This window comes from Impatiens glandulifera, chromosome 9 (assembly GCF_907164915.1).
Source record: "Impatiens glandulifera chromosome 9, dImpGla2.1, whole genome shotgun sequence".
NCBI classification, from domain to species: domain Eukaryota; kingdom Viridiplantae; phylum Streptophyta; class Magnoliopsida; order Ericales; family Balsaminaceae; genus Impatiens; species Impatiens glandulifera.
The window spans coordinates 37,858,013-37,874,280 of NC_061870.1; the positions used below are offsets into that span (position 1 = coordinate 37,858,013).

At 30.4% G+C, this 16,268-nt stretch overlaps 4 protein-coding genes across 4 annotated transcripts; 1 reads left to right on the plus strand and 3 right to left on the minus strand.

The window, feature by feature from the left end:
- Nucleotides 1-2,238: 2,238 nt before the first annotated feature.
- Nucleotides 2,239-3,407, minus strand: LOC124916426. The gene is made up of 2 exons (XM_047457140.1): nt 3,017-3,407; nt 2,239-2,928 (listed from the first exon to the last, which is right to left on the minus strand). The coding sequence occupies exons 1-2, from the start codon at nt 3,393-3,395 to the stop codon at nt 2,351-2,353; spliced, it is 957 nt and encodes a 318-aa protein (XP_047313096.1). The 5' UTR covers nt 3,396-3,407; the 3' UTR covers nt 2,239-2,350.
- Nucleotides 3,408-7,393: 3,986 nt separating this feature from the next.
- On the minus strand, nt 7,394-7,887 carry LOC124916427 (pre-rRNA-processing protein TSR2 homolog). The gene is made up of 3 exons (XM_047457142.1): nt 7,713-7,887; nt 7,550-7,644; nt 7,394-7,447 (listed from the first exon to the last, which is right to left on the minus strand). Exons 1-3 carry the CDS (start codon nt 7,885-7,887, stop codon nt 7,394-7,396), a joined length of 324 nt encoding a protein of 107 aa, XP_047313098.1.
- A 495-nt stretch (nt 7,888-8,382) lies between these two features.
- Nucleotides 8,383-10,330, minus strand: LOC124914469 (FRIGIDA-like protein 4a). Its single transcript, XM_047455024.1, has 3 exons — nt 9,328-10,330; nt 9,062-9,243; nt 8,383-8,981 (listed from the first exon to the last, which is right to left on the minus strand). The coding sequence occupies exons 1-3, from the start codon at nt 10,238-10,240 to the stop codon at nt 8,478-8,480; spliced, it is 1,599 nt and encodes a 532-aa protein (XP_047310980.1). The 5' UTR covers nt 10,241-10,330; the 3' UTR covers nt 8,383-8,477.
- A 4,391-nt stretch (nt 10,331-14,721) lies between these two features.
- On the plus strand, nt 14,722-15,621 carry LOC124916428. Its single transcript, XM_047457143.1, has one exon. It carries the CDS (start codon nt 14,722-14,724, stop codon nt 15,619-15,621), a length of 900 nt encoding a protein of 299 aa, XP_047313099.1.
- Nucleotides 15,622-16,268: the final 647 nt, after the last annotated feature.

The window sequence follows — 16,268 nt, forward strand, 5'->3', positions numbered from 1 at the left end:
ATTACAATTATTTAAAAAAAACAGAATTATTCATTTGTATATATGGATTGTTCTTTAAGTTAACCACAAAAATAAATAAAATCATAAACAAACACTTGTAAATTAGTGCTTGAAAAACAAAAACAAAAATCAGATCCAACATTTATATTTGTGTGTTGATTTAACTTTGACGTAAATTTTTCATAATTTGTCGTTTTCTTTCTTTTAATGATTGAGTTCAGTTTGTCGTTTAAGGATAACGACAAAATTATACAATCACACACAAACCCTTACAATTTAATGCTTAAAAAATAAGTCTAAACATATTTATTCGTATTAATCTTAACTTCGACATAAATGTTTTATAATTTATTGTTTTCTTTTTCTAATGATCTTGTTGAGTTTGTTGTTTTAATATAACGATAAAAACATATGTACTTAAAAAAAAATCCTTACAATTATGTGCTTAACTAAATAAACACAAAAAAATCAATCCCAAATAAATTTATATATGTTTGTGTTAATACCTTTAACACAAATGTTTCATAATTTAATATTTTGTTTTATTTTACATCTTGTCTATTTCATTTGTTAATTAGTTTGACAACTATAATTTATAAACAAGTCTATATATAATGTTTTTCTTTTTCTTTTGGACTTTAATTTTACTATTTGTTGCCGACTACAAAAATGGATTAACTTCTTTCAGAAAATATTTATGAGACCAAAAATTAATTCAATCACCAACACATTTTTTTAGATATATTTGGACTAGACAAAATAAGATATTCCAATTTAAAAAGAAAAGTTCATATCATCATGCATGAAATATTGTAACTCCAAATATAATTCTAATACAAAGATATTGTCTCAAATTAAGATCAAATGTCATGCACTCACCTTGGATACACTCAAAACACACATTATTGCAACTCCAAATATAATTCTAGTAAAGATATGTCTAAAATTAAGATCAAATGTCACCCACCTTGGTTGCACTCAAAATACAGTCACAAAATATCCTTACAATTGAGAGCTTAAGAAAAAATAAGTTCTAACATTTATATTTGTGTTTATCTTAACATGGACATAAATATGTTTTATAATTTGTTATTTTCTTTCTTGTAATGATTATATTGAGTTTGTCATTTCAAATTTTCAATATAAACGATAAATGTATACATACAAACAATTCAATGCTTAATAAAAGAAACATTAAAAGTTAGTCCCAAAATTTGTATTTGTTTTAATATTACCTTCAACATAAATGTTTCATAATTTATTCATTTTTTCTTTTAGTCATGGTGTTGTGTTTCATTTGTTTGGTTTGATAACTATAATTTATAACCAAGTCTGTAATTTTATTTTTCTATTGGATTTTCATTTTACCATTTTTTACAGCCTAACAAAATGGACTAATTACTTTCAAAGCCAAAATATTAATTCAATGTTTTAGATATTCTTGGACTGTGACAAATTAATTAGATATTCTAATTTCAAAAGAAAGATCATATATCATGAAACATTGTAATTCCAAATATATTTATAATAAAGAGATGTCCCAAATTAAGATCAAATGTCACCCACGTTGGTTGCACTCAAAACACAAACATTACAAAAAAAAAAAAAATCCTTTTAATTTGACATTTCACATAAGATTGTACAAATCAAATGAGGAACAACCTTTAATTAAACTGTCATTTTTTCTTACCTTTTACTTGATAAGGTCTTTTTCTCGATAGTCCAAGCTTCTAGAACTTTTTGTGACGGCTTGCACATTCTAGACATTGATCTAGCCGATGCACTAATATTCTCACGTTCATTTGCTTCTCTTGACCTTTTCTTATTGGACCGGTTTATTAAATCTTTCACTTCATATTCTTCCTCAAACGGATCAACTGTTTCTTCCTCCACCTTATTTTTTCTCTTCTTATCATCACCACCTCTAGTTAATGAAACTGTTTCTTCCTCCACCTTATTATTCATATTCCTATCATCTTCCACCAAAATATCATCTCCGCCTCTAGTTGATGAAACGAACTTTTCGAATTCCTTAGAAAACTCACCAAGCATCGAAGAGCCAACCATATGCCCATTGTTGTTGCACATATGATCTCCTATTGCAAATAAAGAAAACAATATTTAGAATATATATATATATATATATATATATATATATATATATATATATCAACTTATAATACTTGAAAGTGTACCAGTATCAGCAACAACAGGTGGCATTATTTCTTCTTGTGTTTTCCAAACATCTTCAAGAGACATTCCATTCTCAAGCTGCAAAAAGTATGATACCATGCATGATCAATTATAATAAATTAAACAGATTCATTCTCAAACAAATAATTAACATATATTATATATATACCTTTGTGATGGTTAGTTGAACAAACCTCATCAATTCTATTGATTTTGTCCTCATGGAACCTTTTAAAATACTTTCACACATGTTTAACCACTTCTCAACACCTTCCTTAGAAGAGCTAGATTGACAAGCCTTTAATATCTTTTCCACATGGGGAATCAAATCATTCTTTGAATCGCATGGGCGGCAAAGACACTCTGCATCCAAATCAATTCTTCCTCCAACTTTCCCTGCCATGAAAATTGTAAGAGCACACCTCACATGAACAATGTGTCCACATACAAAGTTTTTGTCAGTAGTAGACTCGCATCTAATGTAGTCTAAGCTGCCTTCCTTAATAGTTTCAAAACATATAGTGCAAGAACAGTCCCGACAAAAAGTATTGTCCCTGCAGCACATATTACAAATATTCGCTTCTCCTCCAGAGGGAGACAAGTTTTCCACAAGACTGATGCACCTTTTATTTCCTGCTTTACATCTTGCAATTGGAAAGCCAGGTTCGGCATCAGAATCTGATTGAACCTCGTCAGATTCAAATGAAAATTCCTCCACTTGATCACCTCCATGTACTACATTCAATGGAAATATATCATCGATCTTCAAATTAAATATGAAAGGTTTCTTCTTTTGAAGGAAAATGAAATGGTAACAACTCACCTTTTTTGATAGACCTTTCCTTTTCTGCTGGAATTTCCCAACAAAATGATGACAAAACTTTATCAGCATCTTCATTTGGATAATTTTCAGTGATGAATTTGCTGAGGGAACGTTTACTTGTGAAACGACGAAGTTTACAATTATATGTTGAATGGAGACGGGTAGGCATGTGCAGATATCTATCACGGAAATATCCTTTCACGGAAATTCTATTGCCAACCTTCCATCTCCATATATCACCTGGTTCAGGCCAGTCTACAGGAGCATATGGCAGACCTTTACCTGAACCATTAACAGCAACTTTCATACACCCTTCTCTATCATTTAGGTTATCTATCTCCATATTCTTTCTCTTCGTCTGTTTCGATTTGCCCATCATTCTTGTCGACACCTAATGTGGAATATTGTTTATATATATTAGCAAAAATAAGAATAACTCCTCATTCTTGTCAAGTTTTCTATATAAATAATAATTAGTAATTGATTATGTTGTAAGTTTCTCATGATCATAAATAATATTTGGTATAGAATGGTATGGTATAAACAAGCGAATAAGGAAGTTCAAACAATAGAAACAAACCATAAACTATGTATAACAAATTGAACTCATGTCCTATAAACCAACACATCAAGGTAACAAACACTTATATATCCTTACTTAAAATGCTTGAAAGGACTTGATTATTTCCACAGATCAATAATCTTGCTTTTTTTTAATAAATCGGTGGATTGGGACGTTGGCGCGCAATACATTGGTATTATAGTTCATTTTTTTTTTTTGAAAAACATTACGAAAACAAATTTATATTCATAATTGACCTGCAGGGTCTAACTTGAGGGAGACCTAGTGATCATATCCATATATCTTTTAGTTTTTTTGATCTAACAAGAGATCTATCCTTATAATTCTATCTAACTCAGAATAAAAATAAACATGATAGAATCCTATCTAACTGGTTTAGCATGCATTAGCTAGGTTACATTAGATATATAGTTTAAAAATGAATGAGAAACATTTTTTTTTGTACAACCCTAGCTCGTTTTAGATCAGATATATGATGGAAGGGTTTCAAAGGAACAACAAAGTTTTATATATCCAACTAGTCTATATGGTTTAGCATTAGCTAGTGATCAAATACATCCATATATCTTTTAGTTTACTTCATCTGATAAGAGATCGATACTTATAATTCTATCTAACTCAGAATAAAAATAACATAGAATTCTATCTAAGTCTATATGGTTTAGCATTAACTAGCTAGGTTATATACATTAGATATATAGTTTAAAAATGAATGAGAAACATGTTTTTTTTTGTACAACCCTAGCTCGTTTTAGATCAGATATATGATGGAAGGGATTCAAAGTAACAACAAAGTTATATAATTAAAGAAAAACAAATCAAGGGATGTAAAAGCACGAGAATTTGAAATCTTGATCAAACAGATTGAAACAAGCGAAGAGAGAGAGAGAGGGAGAGAGAGAAGAGTACCTTCAGCTGAAAGACAGTCGATTTGTAAAGAAAAATCGTAGGTTTAGCTGAAAAAAGTTGTATCTGCAGCTGAAAGACAGCTGAGGAACAATCCCCAACTTGTAAAATTCGCTAGCTCTCTGAAAACCTAGAAGTGATGATAGGTTCCGTATACCTTAATTTCGCTAGCAGCTCTCTAGAAATGAGGGTAGGAATCCTTTTATAGATACTGCTGCATTTAATCTGGATGGTTTTCAACTAATGACTTTGAAAGAACATAATTCAAACCCTTAATTCAATCAAATGAAATTTTATATACTTGAATGCTCTTTAATCCCTCAATATTAATGCTTCATTTAAGCTAGATAGAAATTGTTCAATTATCCCTGGACCCTAAGTCAAAGTTCAAATTCGCCTCTAAACTTTTAATTATATGTATTTATATTATTTGTAATAAATACTTAATATAATTTTATTATTTCCCTTTAAACAATATATAATTTAATTAATTGTGAATTTAATATAAAACAGTTGCACATTTTTTCATCAAATTTTCTAGCATCTTTTTTTTCCATACATATTCATTGTTGTGTTTAGCCGATTTCATTTTGAAAAATAGTTAATAATACAATTAGTTTGCCTTTGTGGTGTATCTATTATTTGACGCTTCCTAATTACTTAGGATTAGTGCATCATTAGTGTGAAATATAGTATTTATTAATTGAATTGTTATGAAATTTTTTAAATTAAAAGTGCATGTAAAAGCGTAAGTTACATACCGACCTAAGAAAAGAAAAAGACCTTGTGCATATACAATGATACAAAAATTGAAATGATCGGAATAACTATAACAATTGTGCTAAAAAAAAGTTCATAATGATCATGAATATAAGATACACAATTAAATTAAAATATTTCACTACATATATATGTTTTCAATTATGCCGATAATTTTGTTGACCAGCCGAAAATCCTAATAGATATAACAAAAGATTGATATAATTGTAAAGTAAAAAATAGAAATAAAAACGAACCCTAAAAATCAAAACACCTTATATATACAAGTTATAATAAGTGAAGTGAATAAAAATTTAAAATACAAAGAATAAATTTTATTTAATCGACAATAATTTTGATGTCAATGTCATTATGCTGTTAATCTTATTATTTGTTTTTTTTTAAATTTACGAACTCAATAATTTATTTAACAATATTTTTGTCGTTGTATTAAACAATTTTTATCATTATAATATACACAAATCATTTTAAAAAATAATAAAAAATAAATAAGTTTATTGTGCTGAATGAAATCTAATATCTTGTAAGAATTAATAAATAAATACAAATTTCTTATAAAGAATTAAATATGTTTAAGTAGTTTTACTAATTATAAATGACTCCATAAATTTTTTAAGTTTGAACCATACAAGGAGAAAAATAGTCAACATTAGTATGTTACTGAACTTGAAACTAATTAAAAGGGATAATTTTAATCAAGTTGTTTATTTGAGGACTTAAAATAAATAATTGAATTTAAAAAGTTGAATTCACTAAATTAAAACAAATATATATTTCTAATTTTAAATTAAACAAATCTATTAAGGATTACCATTTTTACCAAACATAAATTAAATTATAATTGATTGCGCAATCTTATATTTATTATTAATAATTTGATACATTTTAATTTGAGAATCTATAACATTTAAATATTTGATAATGTAATTAATAAATAATAGTATGATTACTATGTTCATTTTTTTTAATAGTCTTGGAAACTAATCTACAAAATTATTATGTTTGAGGTGATTAGTATTTTTTTTTTACAAAGAAGATAGAGAGTTAAATGAGGTAATAGATAATTTGGGTATTAAATAAAAATTTATTTGAAATATTTTGGTAAAATTGTTATTTTGATAGGTAGAGGTGTCAATCAATTATTATTTTATCTTTATTATAACTAATTAAAAATATATTTTTTCTTTATTATATGATTTTTTATAAATTTATAACAATTTAATAAATTCCAAATCCTTATATTATGAAAAAGTAAATGAGACTTTCTTATTGACAATTTCTTTTATAATATTTTGATAGAGATATATATGAAAAGTTAATTTTATTGTTAAATATTTATTCACTTTTCCATATCTTCAATGGAGGGATATCATATTAATGAAAAGTATATAATAGTAACAAATTTTGTAAATTTACAATTACATCTCAAAAAGGCAAAATTCTTCATTCTTTTTCTAATATTTGCTAGTGTGACGGTTTTTTTTTCTTGTTTCTCTCTTTATTTTTTTTTTCACACTTTTATCTACATATAAATTTGATACATGTTTATTTGTAAATAATTATAAAATCTAAGAATCTAGTTTGTTTTCACTCATTTTTTCAATATTTTGTTTATGGTAATTTTGTTTTTGAGAAAATTTTATATAAGTTTTATTTATATTCTTAATTAATTACTTGGTCTGCACCAACAATAATAACACAACAAATATATGAGTGTGTTGATCATGATGAATTAACAAGCCCCGACCAATGAGAGGATGTGTTCCAAAAATATAATCTATCTAAATTTTGGTCATATATATATATATATATATATATATATATATATATATATAACTTAGTTAGTGTGTGCTCATGTTACCTACATTTTCATTTGATGACTTATGACTTGTAAAATTTAAGTTTTTGAGAATGTATGAAATAATTTTTAGTATATATAGATTGTGGATCCTATGTTTGTATATACGTACAGAACCAGCAGGAGAATTAAACTGTATATATAGTTCTATAAACTGATCTTAATTTCATTTAAATTGTGAAGCTAATAATTAATTAATGGGGGTTATGGGTATTAATTTAAAAAAGAAGAAAAGAAGCAGTTTAATTAATTAGTCCTTGGCTTGCATATGTTCTTCATGCAGAAGCATCAACTGTTCTGCTACCTGCTTGAATGCACATTCACAAATTAATTAACGTTAATTCAATTGACAAGTCAGAAAATAAAAGAAATTTTAATTAATAATTAATAATAATAATAATAATACTTGCTCTATGCTACCATCCTCAATCTCTGTGTTAAAGGTCAATAACAAGCTCTCGTGTAGCATGCTCTCCAAGTCTTCAAGGCATAATACTGTCTCTAAAATAACATTAATTAATTAATTAAGAATAGTATAATAAAAAATAAAATAAATTACAATTAATTACCTTTGGATTGAAGGAACCAAGAAAGGATATCGGAGGCTAGTTGATGGGATTTCTGGACGGAGTCCCGACCTCCCCACTCGTTCTGGATTGCCATTTGGAGGCCGTTCCATCTCGACAATAACGTTGTAATCCCGTCCTTCAACGGTGGTGGCGCTTCCCCGGCTCCGCTCGTCATGTTCATGGTTTCTTATCATATATTCTTTCTCTGCCAAGATCCAGGCTCAGATCAAACATGTTGTTGTTGTTGAACATTTTTGCAGACAAAATCCACTCAATCTACCTACCTAGACAGGACAGACTACACAAAGAAAAAGAGAGATGGAGAACACATTCAAGCAGCGAAATCTATGGATCAGACAGGAGCCCATTCCGGGGAAGATTAATTGGATGCATGCATGTCAATCCTTCCAACCACTCTATTATTAGAATTCAACAATTGGACTCTATTATTAGAAACATCTACAATTTATAGTTCAAAAGTGTTTGAGCAAGAAAAAAAGTTTGACCATTTTTTATGGGTTTCTCAAAATCCTAATTGAGGCAGCAACAACAATTAACAGGAAGGAAACAAATATATATTATAAGGAAATAGTTATAATACACAAGTAAGATCATTCATTCATTCATTAATAAATAAGGTTGATGAATTGAACACATTCACATTCACATTCACATTCACAACCATAACCATATATATATATAGAAAGGATTTTCTGCTACACATTACTTGGAAAAGTTACTTATAATACACACAGCAATAACCAGTTATGGATAGTAATAAGCTGGCTGATAAGTTGTAGTCACTCCCATACCATAAGGAGGTGAATAGTTTACTACTGCCGGAGCCATATATCCACCCACAAACTGTACTGGACCAACCGCAACAGCCTCGAGTGGTGGTGACGAGTAAGGATGATAATTACTAGAACTAGAAGGGCTTGTTCTGTTTCCATAAACTGCTGGGGACAGAGGATGCTCGTTTGGATTCGATGGAGACCTCACATATGCTGGAGATGTAGGGAATGATGACACATAAGCATTCGTCGATCGCCCAGCCTTTGCAGGAGGAGCCATTCCTCCTCCATTAATGTTTCCTCGGGTACGCTTGTTTGCAGCCATTGAAGCTGCTGGCTTTTTCTTTTCGTTCTTTGTCTTCTCTAGCTGTTCAAGGCGTTTTTTCAGATTCTCTAGAGGTAGTTCGGTTTCTAGTTTGTACTCTTCTATGCATTTTATCACCGCCTGTAGTGCTGACAGTTCCTTCCGAAGAGGCTGGAGAAGAAGAAGAAGAATATAAATATTCTAAGCAGTTTTTCCTTTTCATCTAATTAAACATAAATATTGATCAATACCGATGCAGAAGCAGAGGAGGCAGAGGCAGGATCATCCTGAACCAGAAGAGAAGCCTTCTTAGCATCCTTGAGAAAAGCTTTCAGCAATGGAACTGGAGGGAACTTGTTCATAAGACCCACAGCATGGATGAAATGAACAGCATCGATATGCTGTCCTCTCTTTATCAATTCCTCAATCAACTCTGTTGGTACAAAATTAAGACAGTTCCATCCATGAAAAGGGAAGTTTCAAAGTTTGAAGAAGAAGAAGAAGAAGTGAAACATACCTGACATTTTATCTCCCAATCCGAGTGAGACAGCAAGTTTTGGCATCTGTTTACGCCAAGCAGAAGCAATTACAAGCTTCCTGTACAATTCAAGGTCTTCTTCCTTGACAATTCCAAACGTCACCAAATGCTGCAAAAAGGTATGCACATCCGGAGTCTTCACATTCTCAATACCACCTCTTTCATCCAAGCTAGCCTTCCATGTCTCAGCAATCTCCTTGGCCCTTTCCTTCATCTTCGGTGTAACCATAAGACGGGAATTTCCTAAAATTGGATCAACCACCACCGGAATTAATGATTCCAATATCATTACACATGCCCACCCAAAGTCATTCGACCCTCTTCCGCTCTTATCAACCGGAAACACCTCAGATATTGCCTCCAACACGAACCTGGATGGATCGATACAATCAGACAAAGCCGCTGGCATTTGAGCCCTCATCGATTCCAATTCTCTCTTCCTCACGGTCACAAACTTCCAGAAACCATTGCAGTCCATCTTGGTGCAGTAAGAACGCAATTTCAACAGCAATCCTTCAGCATCGTCGACTTCCCCTCCATCGGCAGCAGCGTTATCTTCCTGCCATTTAGATTCGAGAGCGTTAAGAGCCGATTCTTCACTCTCTTCAACTTTTTCGAGAGCGATCGAGACAGAGCCATCGATGGTGACCTCTCTCTTCTTCAGAATTTCAAGTGATTCTTTCGTTTGATTGTCGAGGCTTCTGATCCTGCGTTTAAGCGCTTCCGATTTCTTCTGGATGTCCTTCTCGATAGAGGAGAAGTGATCGGATAACTCCTTCCAGAGAAGAGTACAGCTCGTCATGAGTGACGTCTGTCTCTGGAACTCATCAAAGCTAGGCGGCGGCGGCGACGGCTGAGTGAATTCGCCGCTGGGATCCGGGAGGGAACCCATCGTAATCGAACGCAGAGAATCGTCACACGAGCTCAAATGGCGACAGAAGAAACCCTACAAGATGTAGAAAGAGAACCACCGGGAAGAAAATGGTAGGAAGGAAGGAGGGAATGGATAAAAGGAAAAGAGACGGAAAATTGACGTGTGGTGAATAGACAGGTGACACGTGTTACGGCGTCCGACAAAAGAAAAACCCGTACAGCCGAACTGGTAACGGCTAACGGGGAGATTTTAGTTTTTTTTATTTTTTTTTTATTTTCAGGGGGTAGAAAGGGATATTTGTAGTTTTATTGGGCGTAAGCTAGGGTTTTCTTTGTTAATCTTATTTTAATATAAAAGATTATTAAAAGAATGAAAAATAATGGAGCAAATTTAAAAATAATTTTGGAGCTAACTGAACAGGAACGTGTTTGTTGACTGATGAGTGGATCGTGTGAGACTAATTAAGAGAAATTTAGGTTTTTTATTTTATTTTATTGCCCGTATTCAAAAGAGAATCTCATCTATAGTGGCCCCAATTGGATTCTTTACGAAATGGATTAATAACAAACAAATGTCTTAAACATTGTTAATTCAATCCAATTCAAATATATCTTTTTTATATATACCATATGCTTAAGATTGGGACTTGTTCATATTTAAATTATGAAAAAAAATTGTAATTAGTTAAAATATTATAATATTTTAATTGATGATGTGATTGATGTAATAATATATTAAAATATAGTGGGTTATTTGAAAAAATATTTAAATAATTCAATCAATTAATTTAATTAATTTTTTATATATATATTTTTACCTTTCAAATCTATTCATCTAAATAATTTTAAATAACTGATTTTAAAAAATTTAAATAGAATAAGATTATTTAATTAGCTACTTACGCCTTAAATTAGTTATTCAAATAATTATATTTTAAATAAACCCTTACATTTGAAGAGTATAATAATAAAGAAAACCATTAAAAAGAAGAAAAAAAATAACATCATTTATGTAACAGATAGTTATTCACTATTATGCGTGGATTCAAATTATTAATTAAAATATAATTATTTAGAACATTTTAAAATATAAAATATAATTTAGTTATTTAATCAAATTTAAATGAATTAAATTTTCTTTTAAAAAACATATTATTTAAGTGTATATATATATATATATATATATATATATATATATATATATATATATATATATATATATATATATATATATATATATATATATATATATATATATTAAACAATAGCTTAATAATCTTGGGTTAATAACATTTTAGTTGATGTAAAAGTATTATTTCAATAAAATTATCCAAATATCTTTCATTACTTAATATTGCATAAAATAAAGTATATAAGTTATATTATTTTAATAAAAAAATGAATTTAAAACTTAGAGACTAATTTTTTTTTTATGTAAATATTATCATTAAAATTATGTTAAATAAAGTAAAAGATGGTGAAAGACTATTCCTTAAAACTCTTCTAGAATGTCAAGAAAAAAGAAGTTAATAATTTAAATAATTATAAATGTGATTTATAATGATTTATTTTAAATGAAGCAAGACTCTAAGACAATCATATACATTTTAATGTTCCTAATATTACAAAATAAAAAGTAATTTATATTTATATATAATTATTGGTGTTGTTTATCTTTTACACCAATTTAAACGTATTACTTTTAATAAACAAGTATAATTGTTTGCTCTTAAACGCAAACAATGTTTTGGTTCTTAAGAATCTTATAAACGCAAAGTTCTCTGTCGTAGATTCTGCGATCGCGGAGGAGAAGACATAATAAGGACTCATTTGAGGAAGTGATTTTTTAGATTTTATCTAGTTTTTATCCTAAATTCAATATATTACTTCAATCATATAATCAATCTCTTTATTTATTAAAATATTAAAATAATTTTTTAATTTTTTTAATATAAATTAATTATTAAATAAAAACTTAGAGAAAAAGATGTAGGGGTAATTTAGTAAAAATAAATAAATTAAAAACATTATTTTTATAGTTAAAAAAAATCTCAAGCAAAACCAAAAAAAAAAAACCTAAGAGAGGAATAGAAGTGGTGGGCCGTATTGAGTGGCGTCACATGGGAAGTGTCAGAAAAAGAGGCTGTGGCCGGCCCTAAAGTTATCTTCTCCATCCATTCATCCATAAGGGACCGTTTGCTATAATAATACAAGAACATAGGATCAATCACAGAAACAAAAGAAAAAATAAAAAAAACCTTGATGATTTTGACATGAATATTAAGGTCAACTTTTTAAATGATGGGATTCTTATCCTAATTAATAATTTGAAATTTCTGTGTATTTCTTATTTTTATAAACTCGAAAATTCTCTCTTATTCTAATCAATCTCCAATATTAATTAGAACAACTATTTCAAAACTCTAGTACCTAATGACATTTCCCCCTATTTTTATTTATTTATATTAAAATCACATTAAACGTCGGTTATATGATAATGATGTTCGTTCGCTGTCACTTCCTGTTACTCAAAACCAATAATTCTCCCACCACATGGGAAAATAGCTGTATTTTTCACAAAATTAATTACATTTTCAGATTTTGTTTTTTATTTCATTTTCTTTATTTCACCAGACCAGACTAGACATCTAACCATCGGGCCGTACTGGGCTTGAAAGTATACATATATAAGAAAAGGCCCATAAAATATGGGCCGTCAGTAGCTGTGTTTTTCAAATTATCTTCCTCTGGGCTGGTTAAGAAAAATGAGATGACATTTTGTAAAGACCAGGCCCATGGAAGCGAGGAGTTTAATTGTATTGTCCAATTGGATTTTATGAGATTAAATTATTAATGAAATGTAGTTTAGTTTTGAAAAAAGTAAAATGAGAAATAGAGAGTAGAGACTTGATATATCAAACATGAAGCACATAATCAAAATTTCATAATTCGGGTTGTTAAGGGAAAAATATAAATTATTTTAAGTTTGATCTTTGTACAAATATTTTCTGATATTTTAGGGAATGCACCCTTTGTTTTGTTTTTCACTTTGTTGTTTCTTTAATATGGTCGTTTCGTTTGTAACACGCATATGATCTTATGTTCGATAGATGGGAGGCGACCCATTTTTGGTTGATTTATTGTTTTGTTTTTCAGTTATTGTGCAGGCATCTTCACTAGTTATGTAAATATTATGGAATGAAATGTGACATGTTCCCTTTGCTAAAAAAAATGATTAGAAAAACAGCTTTCATTTTGTCAGTTTTGTGGCTGTCAAATGGTCATGCAAGCATTACAATGTACATCTACAGACTCATACTTGGGCCTATCAATCATTTCCTTTTTCTTTTCATTTTCATGGTTATGATTTGTACTCTCTTCAAAGTTTCAAGGGCTTCTTTATATAAAATTTAGCCTCCAGAAGCTTCTAGAAGAAAAAAAAACACGAGCAGCTCCTTAAACAACAACAATATTATGAGTTAGTTTTAATAGAACCAAATGTTAAAGTTTGTAATTATTCATTAAACAATCAATCCATCAGATAATTAACATTGAATAGTCAAATTTGAATTGCTCCATAAGATACTGGAACCATGTTATAATAAATAAGCATGAACACAAAATTATTTGAAATTTAAGTCAAAATTGGTGAAAGAGGCTAATTAATCCTCCTTAATTTGGTGAGATTTAACTAACTAGTACTAGCTTTTGTTGTATCTGCCTCCTTTTCTTTAGCCCTAAGCAAAAAAAAAATCATAATTAATTATGGTGTCATCATTGGGTTTCTTAGTTTCATTACACCTTATTAAAGGTTTTAATTAGCGTTCTATGGTAATTTTATTGATTGTGAATTTGAATTATTTTCCTAGCTGTGGGTGGAATGTTTTTATATTATATCCATAAAAAAAGAGTGAATTGTTACAATAATAATAATAATAATGAAAATGCAATTGCTGTCATCTTACTCAAAGGCTCATTTGCATCAAAATGATTAATTATTGGGATATCAGCTTTTCAGCAACAAAAGCTATTATTTTGCTTGGTCACGCCTTAAGGCCATTTAATTTTGAAAATAAGTGGGAAAATGTAATCAAGTTATAAGTGAAATAAAGAACAAATGCGGTTGAATCTGAGAACAATACAATACAAAAACCTAATTTCTTTTAGTATGGTCAAACAAGTCCTTTCATCGGACTGAAATAACAGTTGTCTATCCAAAACAAATATATAAAAAAAAATTACAAAATGAAAAGAAGAAGAAACGGATCAAAATAGGTCTGGACCGGTCCCATTTTTGGTCCCTCCAAAACCCTTGTCCATAATTTGGCCCCAGCCCCCCCAGGCACAATCCATTCCTCATCAAACACGTTAAAAACCCACAGGCGCAGCTTCCAAAGAAGAATGTCGGATCTTGATCTTGATCTTCTTTCGGCTTGACTCATTTCTCTCTTTCTCTCCCAACTCCTTTCAGGGCAGGGGTTTGCTTCAATGATCAGGCAGATGAGGGATTTCCCGACATGTTTGGGTGAAAACGGTGTACAGGTCGGCAATGGTTCGTGTTCCAGTGTTAATAGAGTGTCTCAAAATACAGTTATATGTGTATATACCTGCAAATTGCTTGACCTTTCTTGTTTGATAACCATAACTTGGAGCAAGAATTTGATGGGTCAGTGTCATAGTGTTGAGATTTCTGATTTGTCTGGTCAATCTCTCTCCAAATTCGTTTTAAAGCCGACCCTTTTCTCAAAAAGGAAAGGGTTTAAGAGCTTAGACATATTGAACTCAGTCAAAATTGGTTTGTTTTGGGACTTATCATCAGCTCATTTTGGATCAGGGCCAGAACCACTTGAAGGGTTTTACTTGGCATTGGTTTGTGACAACGAAATGGTTCTGCTAATTGGTGATATGAAGAAAGAAGCATTCAGAAAGACAAGCTCAACACCTTCCATCAAAAACGCAACTTTCATTTCTAAAAGGGAACATATGTTTGGGAAACGATTATTTGGTACTAGGGTACAATTTCACGACGACGGTCCTGTTCACGAACTCACGATCGAGTGCGACACGGCCCACGATTTCAGGTTAGTGGTCTCGCTGGATTCTAAGATCGCGATGCTTGTGAAGCGTATACAGTGGAAATTCAGGGGGAATCACACCATTTGGGTTGACGGCGCCGCCGTGGAGGTGTTTTGGGACATCCACAATTGGCTCTTCGGTACTGCGTTCGGGGATGCTGTCTTCGTATTCCAAACGTCGACGCCGACGACGACGGAGAAGACGTTGGTGGGGAGACGGGCATTCTCCGGCCCTTGTGTGCCGCAGTGGCCTGATTGCTTTGAGGATTCGAAAACAACAGGCCTGGGATTCTCGCTCATTTTGTGCGTTTGTAAACACGACTGAATCGGCGTTCTGTGGTCTCAAAACGCGGCTCCATTATTATTAATTTCATTTACTAATTAGTTGTTTAGGTTACTTAATTACACATGTCTTAATATTTTTACAAAAGTGTGGGGTACGAAACTATATTTGTAATAATTTTGTTTGAAATTTTCAAGTTTTGTGATAATAAAGTTGTGTGATGATTGACTTCTAATCCTATAAAAAAATATTGTTTTTAACCAAGTTTTTAATACAAATGTCGAGCTTAAAACTATATATTATTATTTGTTAACAAATATAAAGTGTACAAGTTAACGTGAAACAAAATGACCATTACTTCACATTGCGATGTGAATCACATGCAAATCTTGTAACAAAATAAAATAAAAAACCATATGGGAACCACCAAACACGTCCTAATCATCTTTATTAATTCAACCGACAGCATATAAAACTAGCAAATGACAAGAATATCAGGGTTGGTTAGTTACATCAAAATTGATTTTATCAATATTTATTTAATTCCATTTTCATTTAAACTTGCATATAATAATTTTGAATACTATATTTAACTATTTATGCCTCCAGCCCAAACCTTTGTTTAAATATTTGTATATGATAAATGTGAATTTAATTTTATGTACAAAATTGAATAAATGTGTTAAATT